Source organism: Quercus robur, chromosome 6 (assembly GCF_932294415.1).
Source record: "Quercus robur chromosome 6, dhQueRobu3.1, whole genome shotgun sequence".
Lineage (NCBI taxonomy): Eukaryota > Viridiplantae > Streptophyta > Magnoliopsida > Fagales > Fagaceae > Quercus > Quercus robur.
Window position 1 is genome coordinate 49,332,896 of NC_065539.1, and position 16,648 is coordinate 49,349,543.

At 40.3% G+C, this 16,648-nt stretch overlaps 2 protein-coding genes across 2 annotated transcripts; one reads left to right on the forward strand and one right to left on the reverse strand.

Annotated features, from left to right (window-relative positions):
- The first annotated feature begins 123 nt into the window (after nt 1-123).
- LOC126689250 (uncharacterized) lies at nt 124-1,594 on the forward strand. Its single transcript, XM_050384378.1, has one exon. It carries the CDS (start codon nt 216-218, stop codon nt 1,428-1,430), a length of 1,215 nt encoding a protein of 404 aa, XP_050240335.1. The 5' UTR covers nt 124-215; the 3' UTR covers nt 1,431-1,594.
- Nucleotides 1,595-4,466: 2,872 nt separating this feature from the next.
- Nucleotides 4,467-6,988, reverse strand: LOC126689251 (BI1-like protein). The gene is made up of 4 exons (XM_050384379.1): nt 6,570-6,988; nt 5,267-5,380; nt 5,003-5,160; nt 4,467-4,873 (listed from the first exon to the last, which is right to left on the reverse strand). The coding sequence occupies exons 1-4, from the start codon at nt 6,841-6,843 to the stop codon at nt 4,667-4,669; spliced, it is 753 nt and encodes a 250-aa protein (XP_050240336.1). The 5' UTR covers nt 6,844-6,988; the 3' UTR covers nt 4,467-4,666.
- Nucleotides 6,989-16,648: the final 9,660 nt, after the last annotated feature.

Genomic DNA, 16,648 nt, shown 5'->3' on the forward strand with positions numbered 1-16,648 from the left:
TAGAATAAGAGTTTATCAAGTTATCTTTTTATTTTTTATTTTTGAGAATCAAGTTATCTGTCTATTTATTAATTCATTGTATTGTGTCAACTTCAAATATGAACTGGATGAATACAACTCTTCCTGAATTATCTAACTATAAATCCCTCTCATAATATCAAACCCCACACTTTCTCTTATTTCACATCTCCAAAATCTCTATTCCATCTCCTCCAATGGATTTCTTCAAATCCGTCTTCTCCGAAGACCCGGACCTACCCCAAAACGATGACGCTCCGGAACCGAACCCGGACCCAATCCCGGATCCGGACTCGGACTCCACCGCGATTTGGAGTTTCGGCGGATTAATCAAAACGATCGCGTCGAAATCGGAGTCGGTGATCCAAACCTACCGGCGCGATATAGAGGAATTCGGGTCCGGGTTGAAGAAAGAAACGTCGGTGATCCGAGAAGTCGCGTCGCGAGCCGTCACGGACTTCCCGGCTTCGCTCGACGCCGGCACTTCCGTCGCTCAGGAATCGCTCGAGTCCGTTGGTCAAGCTATCGACGATATCGGCTCCTCCGTATGGAAATCGACGGCGGAAATCATCACTCACGGCGCGGACAAGCTCTTCGTAGCAGCCGCCGCCGGCTCTGATTCCGATTCCGATTCCAATAATGGTAGGCGATTGAGTAGCAGTAGTCAGGTTTCGGATTTGAAACCATACAGTAGGTTCGACGCGCAGGTGCGTGCGGTTCAGTGCGATTTGAACACGTATTTGGAGGAACCGAAGGAGGAGGATTTGGAGGAGTGGAAATTAGGGTTTGTGTTAGAGGAAAAAGGGAAAGAGATTGAGGATTTGATCAGAGAGAATCCTGTAATCGAAGAGATTTATGAGAACATTGTTCCAACTAGGGTTGACAAGGAGAGTTTTTGGATTAGGTATTTTTATAGAGTACATAAGCTGAAGCAAGCCGAGGAGGCGAGAGCTAAGCTCGTGAAGCGAGTGATTTCCCGTGGCGAAGAAGAGGATTTGAGTTGGGATTTTGATGATGATGAAGAAGAAAATGGCGTGAAAAATATTATTAGTAATAATGATAATGTAGCATTGGATGATGATAAGAGTTCCCGATCCAATGTTGTTGAAAATGTTGGTGTGAAATTGGAGGAGAAAGGGGATAGTGAGGAATCAGAGCGAGATAGTGATGTTTCGGTTGTTTCAAGCCAGCCATTGTTGGTGGCGGAGGAGGAAGAGCTCGGGTGGGATGAGATTGAGGATATTGGAAGCAATGATGAGAACAAAGGGGAAGGGGAGGATGGTGTTGTTTCGAGTTCCAATAGGGTTGATTTGCGTAAGCGGCTGAGTAAGGCGGAGGAGGAGGAGGATTTGAGTTGGGATATTGAAGACGAAGACGATGGTGATGATGATGACAAGCATGTTAAATCGTGATTAATTTGAGGTTATTATACTCTGCCACTGATTTGGGTTCCCCTGCAAAGTGTTTGTTTATTTGTTAGTGATATTCGATTGTTTGGTCTTTTATAGATTAAAATTGTAAATTCTTGTCTCTGCATCTGTTTATTTTTTGGTTTAAAGTGATTAGATTCATCTTACATTGTCTCATTTTTATAATTGTATTCAATTTGTATACTTGTCTGGGCTATATTACTTATTCCCCATCATTGGAGATCCTTGTACATAGATTTGGGTTAACCAACAATCTTTTATGGCTTTCTTCCCAGCCATATGGTGCTTTGAATTGTTCTGCCCAGACTCTCCTATTACCAAGTTGTTTTACTCTCTACTCTTGTAGTATCTGCGATTTGGGTGATTAGGCTTCTCTGGTTGCTTGGTCTGGCCTGACCAATGTATCAGAGCCATTCATGGTTATTTAATTTAATTGCATTATGGCATTCTCTTGGGTGCAATCTATTAAAATCTCAAGGATTTAAAGCTGGGAGATTTCTTGGTGTTTTTTTTTTCCTCCCCCATAATCATTCTAGGCTCGACCCCAATTGAGACGCCACCAACGGTAGCCTTAACAACGAAGGCTGCAGTTTTCTGCATACGTTGCAAAATTTGGCTAATTGATGGGGGTTGGCTACAAGCCAAATTTTATCAAGTTACATGCAAACAAACAAGTAATTTCTTAGATATTTTTGGAGCACCGTGAGTGGTGTTTTTTTATCTCACATTTATGGTGAGGTTCATTATGAATGTGAGAGGAGAAAACACAATTTTACTATACTTTGAAAATATCTTTAAGTATTTTTCCAATATATTTGGCTATAATTGATTGGGGGCTTCTGACCAAATTTTTTCAAGCTACATGCAAACAATATGGATGGCAGAAAGCGAAATGCAGAATGTGTTTGAATTAATTTATAACGAAATTTGACAACTGAAAGGGATGGCTGAACATTATAGCAGACGTAGTCATTTTAGTTGTCTAATTATACATTTATGATGGATCTAGACAGCCTAAATTTTGCTGTCTAGATCTTTCCGAAAGGGATGGCTGAAAGAAATTCTTTAATTTGGTTTTACAGCTGAGCTATTTTCCTTTGATGTATCTAGGGGGCTTCCAGATCTAAGTTGTGGCCAACATTCATTTGTGAGAAATGAGATTTTAGGATCCCTGTACCAAAGATGCCCAACCAGGTCAGGATTAATTATTAGCTTATGGAATTCTTAAAAATTAAAATGATTATATTTCATTTTAATGAATCAAGGCAACGTGAACAAGGTTAGAGTATCAAGAAATTTTAATAAACCAAGTTTAGGCAAAAGATAAACATGGCGTTCCAAGTCAAAGTATGAACAGTTTCTCTAAACTTGAGTTAAGCTGCCAGCAAACCATTTTATAATCACTTCGCCCATGATCCAAGACAAAAAAACGATTTCCAAGTTGAATTAAAAGCAACAATGTCAAATAGTTTTTAACATTAGTCAATAGGTCATACCGATCCACTATATGATGGTTTCCTTTCCTATATGCAAAACTAATTTGGTAAAAGAAAAACTTCAAAAAATTTATGAAAGAACCAAATGGAGAGAGAAGAAGAGAGGGAATGCAAAGGGAGGGATTCGAGTTTGGTACCAGACCAGACTCAGATGGAGAATGATGAGAAAGAACATCATCTAGTCCAAATCGGGTCAGGCATAGGAAGACCATGTGGTTTGAGCCTTGTGGGATCACAAACAAGCATGCCCACCGGTCCTGAACAAATTACTCCTATCATATACTTTTAAAATTACTCCTACTGTATACAATTAAAAACAATTACAATTATACGGTTCAAATTATACTTTTTTTTTTTAAGTGGTTCAAATTATATATAAGGTATTAGGTTACACTTTTTTAAACCGTATATTTCTAAAATATGTAATAATTACTCATCATATCATATACAATTAAAAACAATTACAATTATATAGTTTAAATTATACATTTTTTATAGAAGTGATTCAAATTATACATGGGGTATTAGCTTACACTTTTTTTAAACTACACATTTTTAAAATATGTAAAAGTTTCTTATCATATATATATATATATATAAATGATTTACAATTTAATTAGTTTTAAACACTTTGGTTCGTGTACCCAATAGTTTACTTGCCACAAAAATTAAAAACTTGAATGGATACATGATGAAAAATTGGACTCCTATTGAAATCTAATTGAATTTAGACTCTTCAATTTTTACACCCAATAATTAATTTGACACAAAATTAAAATTAAATGGAACATGTGGCATAAAATTGAGAATCCATATATATATATATATATATATATATATATATATAGAGGTCTCACATAATAATTGCTTTTGGAGTTCTAAGTACTCCTCCATCATATGCTATCAAGTTGATGAATTGAGGACTGACGAAAAAGCTTTTAGCTTGGAATGATTTCATTCCCAAGTGGATCATGTACAGCATGAAATGGGTCCTAAAGATGTGTCAGTTCCCTTCCATTATTATTATATCAAGTTGGTAAATGAATCCAATCCGGTCAGAGAGTCGGACAAATTATAGAACATGAAAAAAAGTACAGCCAGATACGCAGACTCATGCCGCCTGGAAATGTAGCAGCTTCTTGTTTGTGCAGAAGAACTGGTACAGAAAAGAAGAAACTTGGAGAAAAAAAAATAAAAACAAAAAAATGGGGGGCATGAAGCTGCAGATAAAATTAGAAAATGGATACAATCTCTGTCCTTTCTTCTCAAAATCATGGTTAATTAATTAGCAGAAAAATGACAAAATCATCTCAATGACTCTAGAACACTATAACCTACTAAGGAGTGAAGTGCTGCCAGAGATGAACATCATTCATTCAAGCTGATATATATATATATATATATATACATATATATATATATATATATTTTTTTTTTTTTGCATTAAAACGACCAAAAGTAGCTGATCAAGGAGGTCATGCAGTTCTATAATATGTGTAAGTAAAGTAATAGCAACAAGAAATGGAAAACAATCCACATAAAATATATTTACGATTAACGCAAATGTAAGACTAGAATATGTATGTCATAACAGCCCACTCAGTTGTACTACGGTAGTTCATGGAAACATGTTATCCACAATTATGCCTTTGGTCTCAGACAAAGATATATAGAGTACCATTTGATTGATTTAAACAAGGCTTGCAAAGTTACACGGCACAACTAATTGTTGGCCTGTCTCATCATCCTCAAAATGGAAAGGAACAGGTTCAGAATGTCCAGATAAAGAGTAATGGAAGCCCAAATGTACTCATCATAGGTGAAGCGCTTGATGAGGTTGTCAGTGTCATAAACTATGTAGCCTGCAAAAATTATAGCACCCATTCCACCATAAATGGCAACAGATGTTGAGCCAAGTGGGAAGAATACCTACATAACAACACAATATCCACCAAGTCAGATCAATACTGTTAGTGCACTTGCACGTGCATTATGTGAATGTGTTCAGAATGACTAAATTCATGGCAAGCCAAATACAAAGAAAGTCAAGCATCTGACCTGGATAAAACCAGTTAGAAAAAGGACAAAGAGGCTGGTGAACAAGATTGGTCCAAGGTAGCTGAAGTCCTTGCCCTTCTTAGATGCCCAGAAAGTGTACCCGGTTAAGGAGCAGACCACAGCTGAGGTTAAAATTAATGCTTCAAGCACAATTTTTCCTGCAAATACCAATGCACAACAAAAATCAGATTGGAATTCTATAAAATTGCATTTCATCCTTGATTTCTCACCAGGAAATCTAATGGGGGAAAAGAAGATGCTCACCATCTGTGTTGGCACAGCTTACACCAACTGTGAGGCTCAGTGACAAGGTGAAAAGTCCAAGGAAGATGAAGTTCAATGGATGCTTTTGTTGATACACATACATGGGCCACAACACTGCAGAGATTAAGGCCGATTAATAAGATGATACTAGCATATTGTAACAAAAGCACAAGTAGGATGCAACTGAGTACTCCGGCAAGTGAATCGCTTGAGGCTAGAACAGCTGATGAAAGTTCAACTTTGCATAAACTTGTCATTTCAGGTAATCTATGTATCTAGTTGAGAGGGTAATCGGCCTCAAGCATGACATCAATAAAAATCATAGAATTGTTTGTCTATTGATGAGTTACACATGCATCCAATGGGCCTTGAACCCAAAAGCACACCCTCTGCCCAGTTGCCATTTCAGCTAAACTATACGAGTTTCATAGAGCACACTATAAAGTCATGTTCCACAATGCTCACAATAGACAGAAGTTCAACCATGAAAATTAAGTTTTAATTTTCCCCCAGTGAGAGTCCCATCAACAACAAGGCTCCCTACAATTGCTTTTTTTTTTTTTTTTTTTTTGTGGGGTGGGGGGATGTTGGATAATTTTATTTTGCAGAAATCTACACATTTTTTATAAACAGGAATCAGCAAAAAATAAATAAATAAATAAGAGGGTTTTAGAAATCCTTTAAGATGCTTATCTTGCTGCATAGAAGAAATCAAAATGGAGATTCTCATATCCTAATCTCAGCTTTTCCCTTCCCATTACACAGCGAATCATCAAAAGTAAAAACATGTAAACAGTTACAAAAACTCAAGATATTGCAAACAAATAGACAGATGATCAAATGCCAATCAAAGAGAACCCAAAAAAGACTTAATCAGCAAGTCTGTCACAAATCATCATCATCATCTATTACAATTATTAATCTTTACCCCTTTTTTTGTCTGAGAAGGGCCTCAACCTCAATTCATCTAAAAAATATGCCTTTCTTTATTTTATTTCACCAAACAGCAAAAAACCCCCGGATTCAATTTTAGATACAAAAACTCTACTTTTACACCCAACAAATTAATCAAAACCGATTTTCTCTTAGGTCAACATACATATAAACATAGACACGTGGGTGTACGAGAATAGATCTGGGGATTCCAACATTTTACATTTAAGTCAAAACTCAAAAACACGAAATACCCAGATCACCAAATCGAATAAAAACCACAAATCCATAATAAATCAAACGTAAATAATAAATCTTTAACCCAAAAAAATTAAAAAAAATCAAAGCTTTAAGGTAAAAAGATACGTACAGACAAGAGGGAGGAACATGAGGAAGAGCAAGAAGCCAGGATTGGCTTTGAGGACCTCGTTGATAGGAGTGTAGAGAATGGTGATGCAGGAGACGATGGTGGTGAGGACAAGCTGTGTGGCTACGATTCCGTACACCTTGCGAATGAACCCCCATCGAAGCTGGTTCTCACCGGGGCTCAGACCTGGGTACAGAGTGCTTGTACCTCCTGTCTCCAAGTCTATTTCCACATCCTCACCGACCTTCGTGTTGCTTACTTTTGTGTATCCAAACATCTTTTATTTTTCTCTCTTTCTGGGATTTTGGGAAATGAACAAAGTCTTCAGCTTTCTCTGGTTTTTGTGATTTGTTGTTGTTATTTATTGAATGAATGGAGTTTCTTTGCGGAAGAGTTTGGTTGTTGGATGATACCGTGACAGGGGTGTTCAATAAATTTCACAATTTTATAAATAGTATATTATTAAATAGCAATAGAGTAATAAAAACGCGTTGACATACTTAGTTATACATTGTCATATGTATTTTAGTTAAAATTGTGTTTTCAAAATATATATTACATTAATTATAATTTGTCAATTAAAATATTGTGAAATTCTTTATCTTGTTTGTAGCATTATTATTATTTTTTGAGAAATGTTAAAAAAGCCATTACTAATTTTTCTATTAAAAAATAAATTTACAAGCAGCAATGAAATGGATTTTGATTTTTTTTTTTCCATTTCAATAAAATACTAAAGTCATTTAGTAAGATTTAAGCAGTAAAATATGTTTCATGTTGGTAGCATAACTCTTGCTTGTTTAGTGGGATTAATGGTCATGAGGTGTGATTTGGATGTATGGGATTGGATTGTCAAGGTTGATGCAGAAGAGGGGCTGTCGCATTAGATTTTCGTCTCATTGGGTTGGTGTTTCTTTTCTTTTTTTTTTTTCTTTTTTCAAGTTTTTTTTTTTTCTAGAGGGTTTATTTATAGGACTTTTTCTAAGGAGTTGATATTTGATTAGTACTAAGTTAGGAGGATATTACCAAGAAGTTTCATAGGTGTGTACATTTTTTTTTTTAACCCCTTCCTTCAATGTTATGCAAGCAAGTGATATTACATGGTAGGATGTAACCATAGGATGACTAGGATCCTTAGAATTATAATTTATTTATTCTTTTTTTTATATAGGATTCATTATTATTATTTTTTTATCTTTGGGTTTGGTGGGAATATTTATATGGTGGAATGTAGGTTTCGCCGTTTTGATGGATTGATTAATATTATTTCGTGGATATCACCTTGAAGTTGAAGTGGACACTTTTTTTTTTTTTTTTTTTTTTTTTTAATGTTCTTTCAATATATATGTAAAACCCTTATAATTTTGATCTATTTTAAAAGGATATGTATTATTAATTTTTGTGTTTTTATCCATGGAACATGAGAAATGGAGTTCAAATTCTTCTAAAAGAAAAAGAAATAGAGGTCAAACCATAAATATAAAGCCCCACAAAGAATATAGTTACTATCGGACTATTATGAACCCTGCTCTATCATTAATTAATTACAATGAAAATTTTAGTCATAGCGTTACACTTGATTTAACAAAATAAAGTCTCTCTGTCAAATCCCACTCCAAAAAAAATTCAATTTTTGTCAAAATTTCTATTACTTATCTATGAAAATTTCTCGCAAATCCAAACAATGAACTTCTTCTTTGAAACTCCAAGTAAAAATCAATACAAGAGTGCTCACAGAGCAGGCAACTTGTGTTTGGGGTTAAACCATCACTTATATGGTCGACAGGTCTCCCGCCCATTGTCATTCGACTAATCAAACACTTTTATTTGCATTTCACTTTTGGGTGGGTGATCAAGCCTTACTTAGTGTGCGTTTGTTTACACTTTTAGAGCCCAAAACGCGCGTTTCTAAGCCCAAAATCTAAAATGCATGTTTGGTAAATTATTGCTACTGTGCGTTATCAAAAAGCAAGTTTTCCAAATACGAAGGAGTAGAGTATTTTGAAAACGAACCTCCAAGCTGCTTTCCCAAAAACGCAGGCTTCTTGAGCTGCGTTTGAAATCTTACCGTTGGTCATTTTCGACATTATCCATAAACTACCCTTATTTTTATTTTGAAATCCCAAATTTACCAAGATCTCTAAAAAAAAAAAAATACCGTGATTCTTCTTCTATTGCTACAGGCTTATTCTTCAATTCCAATGTAAACCCATAAACCCACTACTGCTGTAGGCTTCTTCTTCTACTGCATGATTCTTCTTCTGCAGTTGCGGCTTCTTCTCTCAATTTTTTTTTTTTTTTTTTTGTGTAATATATTTCTTTCTATCTAGTCTTTTGGGTGAAGAAGAAGAACTGTATTTTGGGTGAGGAAGAAGACCTGAAGAGAGACAAGATAGTGAGTGGAGGAAAAGAAAAGATATTTGATAGGAATGGGGGAAGAAATGGGTGGATGAGAAAAAAGTGAAGGAAAAAAAAATAAAGGTAGTGAGTGGAACACGTGGATATGATGTAGGGAAATTTACTAAATAAAAATTACAACTGTGTTAAAACACAACAAATTTTCACAACAATTGAGGTATCAAATATTTCATATGTCAAAATAAAATTAAATAAATTAATAAAATATTAGACTAGGATTGACCACAACTAAAAACAAAGAGTATTGTAGAAATATTATGACATTTTATTATATCTCTAAACTTTTTAAATTAGTACTATTTTTCTTTAGAAAAAAAAAATAGTGCTATTGACAAAGTATTTTTATAACAATTTCATAATAAAGTTTATATAGTAAGTTGTTATTGGTTCTCATCTAGACCTACTAGTGACATTATTTTTTTTCCTACCATTAATAACTTGTCATATAAACTTTATTGTGAAATTTTTGTGAAAATATTGTGTCCATAACTTGCATTAAGAGAGGTAATTAAAACAAAGAATTCTCTTTATATATATCTTATCATTTTTGGTAATTTATAACTCAAACTGCCACTTTTATAAGTGACGGGAATGACAACTCTACATCCCGCTGACGAAGATAACATTACTGACGGGAGAACCATCCCTGACGAAGTGAGCAGAAACAGCGAAGGAAGCTATCATCACCGACGAGGCAGAGAGTTATTCAATGCGATCAATCAATGATCCGAGCAGTTACCAAATCAACCAAGAAGACCGTTGGAGGGCCTATTAAAAGTCTCATTACTGGCCAGGTGCGTTACAAAAGAAAGCATTAACAGCCTCAACGGCTAGCCCTTATGGGCTCAGGTATAAAACTCTCACACAACCAACAGAAGCAGATATATGCAAAAAATACTCTGAAACTATCTATTTTTTCTTTATTGTGTTTAACTGTGATCCTAACTTTGGCATCGGAGACTTTGTGGCAGGCGCCACACCGGTGTCTCTCGACGAGCAAACCTTCACGCCTCACGGGTGATTCCATCTGCACATTCACTGACGGATTTGTGTTCCATCAGTTTGGCGCCGTCTGTGGGAACACGAGTTTTCAGATTTATATTCGAAAACGTAGTTTCCATCAATTCACCATATCCAGATGGAATCCAACCCAGATTCAACGGCCTTGGCTCAGCAAGTTCAAGCCCTGGCAGCCACCATTGAGGAACTCACCAGGCAGAACCAGGAAATGAAACTGCGACTCCAGCAGGTTCAACAAGCTCAACAGGAAGAAAACCGGTCCAAGGGTAACACGGAGGGAGAGGGGGATAGCCAACAGAGGGAAACCCCCCAGAGACCAACTACTCCGGACGAACAAAATTCAGATCTTCTTCGGGAAATGAGGAAAGAGATGGACGAACTAAGGAGCGCCATCAAGGAAAAGACAGACCGGAGTGTAGACAAGATGGTAAGGGCTACAGATTCACCCTTCACTGCAGCAGTACTTGATTGCCCCGTGCCGTCAAAGTTTCGCCTGCCTCAGTTAGAACCATTTGACGGACTCAAGGACCCTCAGGATCATCTTAATACCTTTAAGACGACTCTGGGCCTTCAACAACCACCTGACGAGATATTATGCCGTTCCTTCCCTACAACTCTCAAAGGAGCAGCAAGAGAATGGTTTACTAAATTGCCAAACTCGTCCATAGACAACTTCGATCAGCTAAGCAGTGCTTTCCTGCGTCACTTCATAGGGGGACAACGCCCAAGGAGACCAGTAGATTACTTACTCACCATAAAACAGGGAGAGAAGGAGACTCTGAGGTCATATGTCAAGCGATTCACCCGGGAAACTCTGGAGGTGGACGAAGCTGATGACAAGGTGCAACTGACGACCTTCAAGGCAGGGTTGAAATCCAGAGATCTTGTAGCCTCTCTTGCCAAAAACCCCCCGAAGACAATGGCTGAGATGCTCCTGAAGGCCCAAAAATACATGAACGCGGAAGACGCTCTAGCTGCCATAAAAGATACCGAGAGGCTGGGAGACAAGTCCAAGCGGGAAGACGACCGCAGAGGGCAAAAGAGAGACAGACCAGAACGTCGAAACAATGACAGGAATAGAAGGAGGGATGAAAAAAATCCTCGTCAGGTAAAATTTACTCCATTGGTTATGCCTGTTGACAAGATTTTCACGCAGATCAAGGACGAGCATTATCTCAAATGGCCCAGGCCATTACACTCGTCCCCCAACGTACGTGACAAGAACAAGTATTGCCGGTTCCACAGAGACCACGGCCACAACACAGAAGATTGCAGAGACCTGAAGGAACAAATAGAGGAGTTAATACGGAAAGGAAAGTTGCAGAAATTTGTAAAGAAAGGAGAACATAGCAAGTTCAGAGACGACAACAGGACCCAAAATGAATCCTTCACTCGGGATGACGACCATACGTCCCAACCTCCACGCAAAGTGATCGGGGAGATAAACACGATCACGGGAGGACCAGTCTCAGGAGGGTCATTCAGGTCGCTTAGAAAAGCATACCACAGACAGGTAAACAGCGTCCACGCTATTCCTCCGTCCAAGTACCGACGAACATACCAAGATATGTCCTTTAATGAAGGAGACGCCAGGGGAGTGAAACAGCCTCACAACGATCCCCTGGTCATAGTGCTGAATATAGAAGGGTTCAATACCAGAAGGATCCTTGTTGATAATGGAAGCTCGGCGGATATCATCTACCTCCCAGCCTTCCAACAGTTGAAGTTAGATCCAAAAAGGCTCCGTCCTTTTGACTCTCCGCTTGTCAGTTTCAGTGGAGACAGGGTCTACCCCAGGGGTATAGTGACTCTGACGGTAACAGCAGGGACCTATCCGTTGCAGCTGACCAAACAAGTAGATTTCCTGGTTGTAGATTGCCCCTCGTCCTACAATGTCATCATTGGGAGGCCTACCCTAAACAAATGGAAGGCAGCAACGTCCACATACTGTTTGAAGGTGAAATTCCCAACAGACGATGGTGTAGGTGAAGTAAAGGGAGATCAGGTCCTGGCGAGGGAGTGCTACCAAGCCGTACTGGCAAGAAAGGAGAACCACACGTGGACGATAGAAGAAAAAGAGGAAGACAGAATGGAGATCCTGGAAGCAGTGGAGTTGGTAGAAGGAAATGCGGACAGGACAACCAGGATAGGGACGACGCTAAGCCCTGAGATGAGAGCGAAACTCATAAAGTTCCTTAAAGGGAATCTTGACGTCTTCGCATGGAGTCACGAGGACATGCCAGGCATATCTCCAGGGATCATCCAGCATAGACTAAATGTGGACGCCAACAAGAAGCCCGTTCAGCAACGACGAAGAACTTTCGCTCCAGAGCGAGATCAGGCAGTAGCAGAAGAGGTAACCAAACTATTGACAGCGGGGTTCATCCGAGAGGTATACTACCCAGAATGGCTCGCCAACGTCGTCCTGGTAAAGAAACCAAATGGAAAGTGGAGAATGTGTGTAGACTTTACTGACCTGAATAAAGCATGCCCAAAGGACAGCTTCCCTCTACCAAGGATAGACCAACTCGTGGATTCTACCGCTGGACACAAGTTGTTGACGTTCATGGATGCCTTCTCGGGGTACAACCAGATAAAGATGGCTGAAGAAGACCAGGAGAAGACCGCCTTCATCACCAGCCAGGGACTCTATTGTTACAAGGTGATGCCTTTTGGGTTGAAAAACGCTGGAGCTACATACCAGAGGTTGGTAAACAAAATGTTCAACCAACAAATTGGCAGGAACATGGAAGTATACGTAGACGATATGCTCGTCAAGAGTAGGGAAGAGCTCGCCCATCTGGACGACCTGGAGGAGACTTTTGCAATCCTGAGAAAACACCAGATGAAGTTAAATCCTAGCAAATGTGTTTTTGGGGTAGCCTCGGGAAAATTCCTGGGATTCATGGTGTCCCAGAGAGGAATAGAAGCCAATCTAGAGAAAGTACAAGCTATCATTGACATGGCTCCACCCAAAACCGTCAAGGATGTACAAAAACTTACGGGAATGATAGCAGCTCTAAACAGGTTCGTCTCCAGGGCCACAGACAAATGCTTGCCCTTTTTCAAAACCCTCAAGCAGGCCTTTGCTTGGACTGACGAATGCGAAGCAGCGTTCCAAGAGTTGAAACGATATCTGAGCAGTCCACCTCTCCTGAGCCCGTCCAAAGGAGGGGAGAACCTATATTTGTACCTGGCAGTATCAGCGTCGGCAGTCAGCGCAGCCTTGATTAGAGAAGAAGGCAAGAAGCAACTCCCGGTGTACTACGTCAGCCAGGCCTTTCAAGGAGCTGAGTTCAGGTACCCAAGAATTGAAAAGATTGCGTTCGCGCTTATAGTAGCTTCGCGCAAGCTCAAACCGTATTTCCAGTCAAATCCTATCCTCATAATGACGGACCAGCCAATCAAGAAGTCAATGAACAAACCGGAAGCAGCAGGGAGAATGGTCCAATGGGCAATCGAACTCAGTCAATTTGACATCGAGTACCATCCAAGAGCAGCCATCAAGGCACAAGCCCTGGCTGACTTCATCGCTGAATTCACTCTTCCAGACGAAGCAGGAACTACCGACGAAGTTGGAAAATGGATAATACAGACAGATGGTTCGTCAGCCCAAAAGAGGGGGGGAGTAGGGGTCGTCATAACCACCCCCGACGGAGAAGTGATGAAATATGGAGTTCAACTGGAGTTTCCAGCCACCAATAACGAAGCCGAATATGAAGGAATATTGACGAGCTTGAGGCTTGGAAAAGCTCTTGGTGCCAAAAACTTGTTTATCCAGAGTGATTCAAAGCTGGTAATCGGACAGATCAGTGGAGAGTACGAGGCAAAGGAAGAAAGGATGCAGAAATACCTTAAACTGACGAGGCAGCTAACTCAGGAGTTCGACACAGTGGATTTCGTCCAGATACCAAGAAACCAGAATATTGAAGCTGACGAAGTGTCGAAACTAGCGTCGTCAGAAGCAGGAATGACAAGCGCAGACGTGGCAATAGAAATTCAGAAATGCCCAAGTATTGAGGAGGTGGCAGTGCTCACCACCCAGAGCACAAACACCTGGATGACGCCCTTGATATCCTTCCTCCGAGACGGACACTTACCTCAGAATACTGACGAAGCCAGAAAGGTCAGAAAGAGAGCGGCTAGGTTCACGATCCTAAATGACGTCTTGTACAAGAGAGGCTTCTCTATGCCCTACCTGAAGTGCGTCGACGAGGACGAGGCCAAATACATCCTAGAAGAGGTACACGGAGGAGTCTGTGGCGACCATGCCGGCCCCAGATCCCTAGTAAACAAGGTGATAAGAGCGGGGTACTTTTGGCCAACCATGCAGGGGGATGCTGCTAACCTCGTCAGAAGATGCAACGGATGCCAGCGGTACGGGAATGTACAACGGCTTCCAGCAGAGAAGATGACGACCATATCCTCCCCATGGCCATTCGCGCAATGGGGAATCGACATCGTCGGTCCTCTGCCCCAAGGTAAAGGTCAGGTAAAATTCCTTCTAGTTGCTATTGACTATTTCACAAAATGGGTTGAAGCAGAGGCTCTAGCAACCATCACTGAGGCTCAGATCTGGAGCTTCGTATGGAAAAACATTATCTGCAGGTTCGGGATCCCTTTGACGATCATATCCGATAATGGGAAGCAGTTCAATAGCCAAGGCTTCAGAGAGTTCTGCTCGAACCTCGGGATCAAGAATCAATTCTCATCCCCGGGACACCCCCAGGCAAATGGACAGACGGAAGTAACAAACAGGACGTTGCTCAAGATAATCAAAACCAAGCTGGACGAAGCAAAAGGTGCCTGGCCCGAAGAACTGCCTAATGTCTTGTGGGCATACAGGACTACAACCAGAACCCCGACAGGAGAGACACCCTTCAGGCTTACCTACGGCTCAGAAGCAGTGATTCCAGTAGAAGTTGGAGTAACAAGCATCAGGCGAGGAGCTTTCAGAGAGGGACTCAATAACGAGGGACTGCGGTTCAACCTGGATTGCTTGGATGAAATAAGAGACAATGCGTCCAGTCGAATGACAAAGTATCAAAAGAAAATGGCCGAGTATTACAATAAGAGGGTCAAACTCAGGCGTCTGGCCATAGGGGACCTCGTCCTTCGCAAAGTCACTATAGCTACTAAAGACCAGACTCAAGGGAAGCTGGGCCCTACATGGGAAGGGCCATATCGCGTCGTTCATTACTCTAGGCAAGGGAGTTACCATCTGGAAACTATGGACGGACGAAAACTCCCTCGTCCTTGGAACATTGAGCATTTAAAGAAATACCATGAGTAAATGTAACACACGAATGCACTCGTTATTGAAGTTAATAAAAGTATTATTCATTCAATGTTTTTGCGCAGGCAGTACAGGTCAACCATGAGGCCTATAAATCATTAAGTAACAAGATTCCGCCTTGACGGATGTAAGTTACCGACGACCATAATACTATGGTTAAAAGACTTAAGTAACAAGATTCCGCCTTGACGGATGTAAGTTACCGACGACCATAATACTATGGTTAAAAGACTAAGTAATAAGATTCCGTCTTGACGGATGTAAATTACTGAAGACCATAATACTATGGTTAAAAGACTAAGTAATAAGATTCCGCCTTGACGGATGTAAATTACTGACGACCATAATACTATGGTTAAAATACTAGGTAATAAAATTCCGCCTTGACGGATGTAAATTACTGACGTTAAAAGAACAAGGGACAAGAGTCCGTCTAGACGGACGTAAGTCGAATGGCAGGAGTCAGTTCACAGAAGAGCACAGTGCATTAAATCAACAACTAATTAACAAAGCACAAAAAGTACGGACGGATGTAAACCAGCCAGAAGAAAAGTAAGTACGTTTCATTCCAGCCCATAAACACTGGGTCGATATCATTGTTTTCAAAATAAAGTAAATTGTTTTGAAATTAGATTTACAAAAAAAAGAAAAGCCCAAAACAAGACGGGCACCCACAATAAAATTTTTTTCTAAGTAAGTAGAGTCAAGCATCAGCTGTGCCTTCACTGGCCGGCACGTCAGCAACGGGTTCAGGAACATCATCACCGGGGGCAGAAGACGAAGCTGCCTCCTCCAGGGCCATTTCCTTGTCCACCTCCTCCAAATCCAGGCTCTCCAGGTTGACTCCGGAAGGATGCTTGATCATGTACCTCCGGAGAAGCTCAAATCCCTTAAAATACCAGCTGAAGAGCACGGTGTTGTACTCATCAGTGGTCTGGAAAGCCTCCACGGATCGAGCGGCGATGTTCACTAGTTTCTCCTTGGCTGCCTGAAGTTGCTCGTCCTTCTCCTGAGTCAACCCGCGCTCAACTCTGAGGTCGTCCTCCAGCACCTTGACCTTCTCCTTCAGTGTCGTGGCCTCGTCCATAGAAGTAATCAGGTTCGTCCTCAGGTCAGAGTTCTCCTTCTCCTGAGCCTCCATCCGGGTCGCCAGAGACGCCACCTTGGCCCCTTGAGTGAGGTACTCAGCAGTGATATGGATACTCTCTCCCAACACCTGGAGGAAATTATGAAGTCGTCCATAAAAAAAAAAAAAAAAAAAAAGAGAAATGATGAAGAGGGAAGAACCCGCACCTGGACCAGTTTGTGGACGTGACGAGAAGCCACATCGTTTAAGGACAAGTCAGAT

What these genes read in the sequence shown, in the direction of transcription:
- LOC126689250 (XM_050384378.1), top strand. Translation starts at nt 216, where the DNA reads ATGGATTTCTTCAAATCCGTCTTCTCCGAAGACCCGGACCTACCCCAA.
- LOC126689251 (XM_050384379.1), bottom strand. Translation starts at nt 6,843, where the DNA reads ATGTTTGGATACACAAAAGTAAGCAACACGAAGGTCGGTGAGGATGTG. An exon ending in CATGTTCCTCCCTCTTGTCT is followed by an intron (nt 5,381 to 6,569) that starts GTACGTATCTTT and finishes TAATCTCTGCAG; the next exon opens with TGTTGTGGCCCATGTATGTG. An exon ending in AAGCTGTGCCAACACAGATG is followed by an intron (nt 5,161 to 5,266) that starts GTGAGCATCTTC and finishes TGGTATTTGCAG; the next exon opens with GAAAAATTGTGCTTGAAGCA.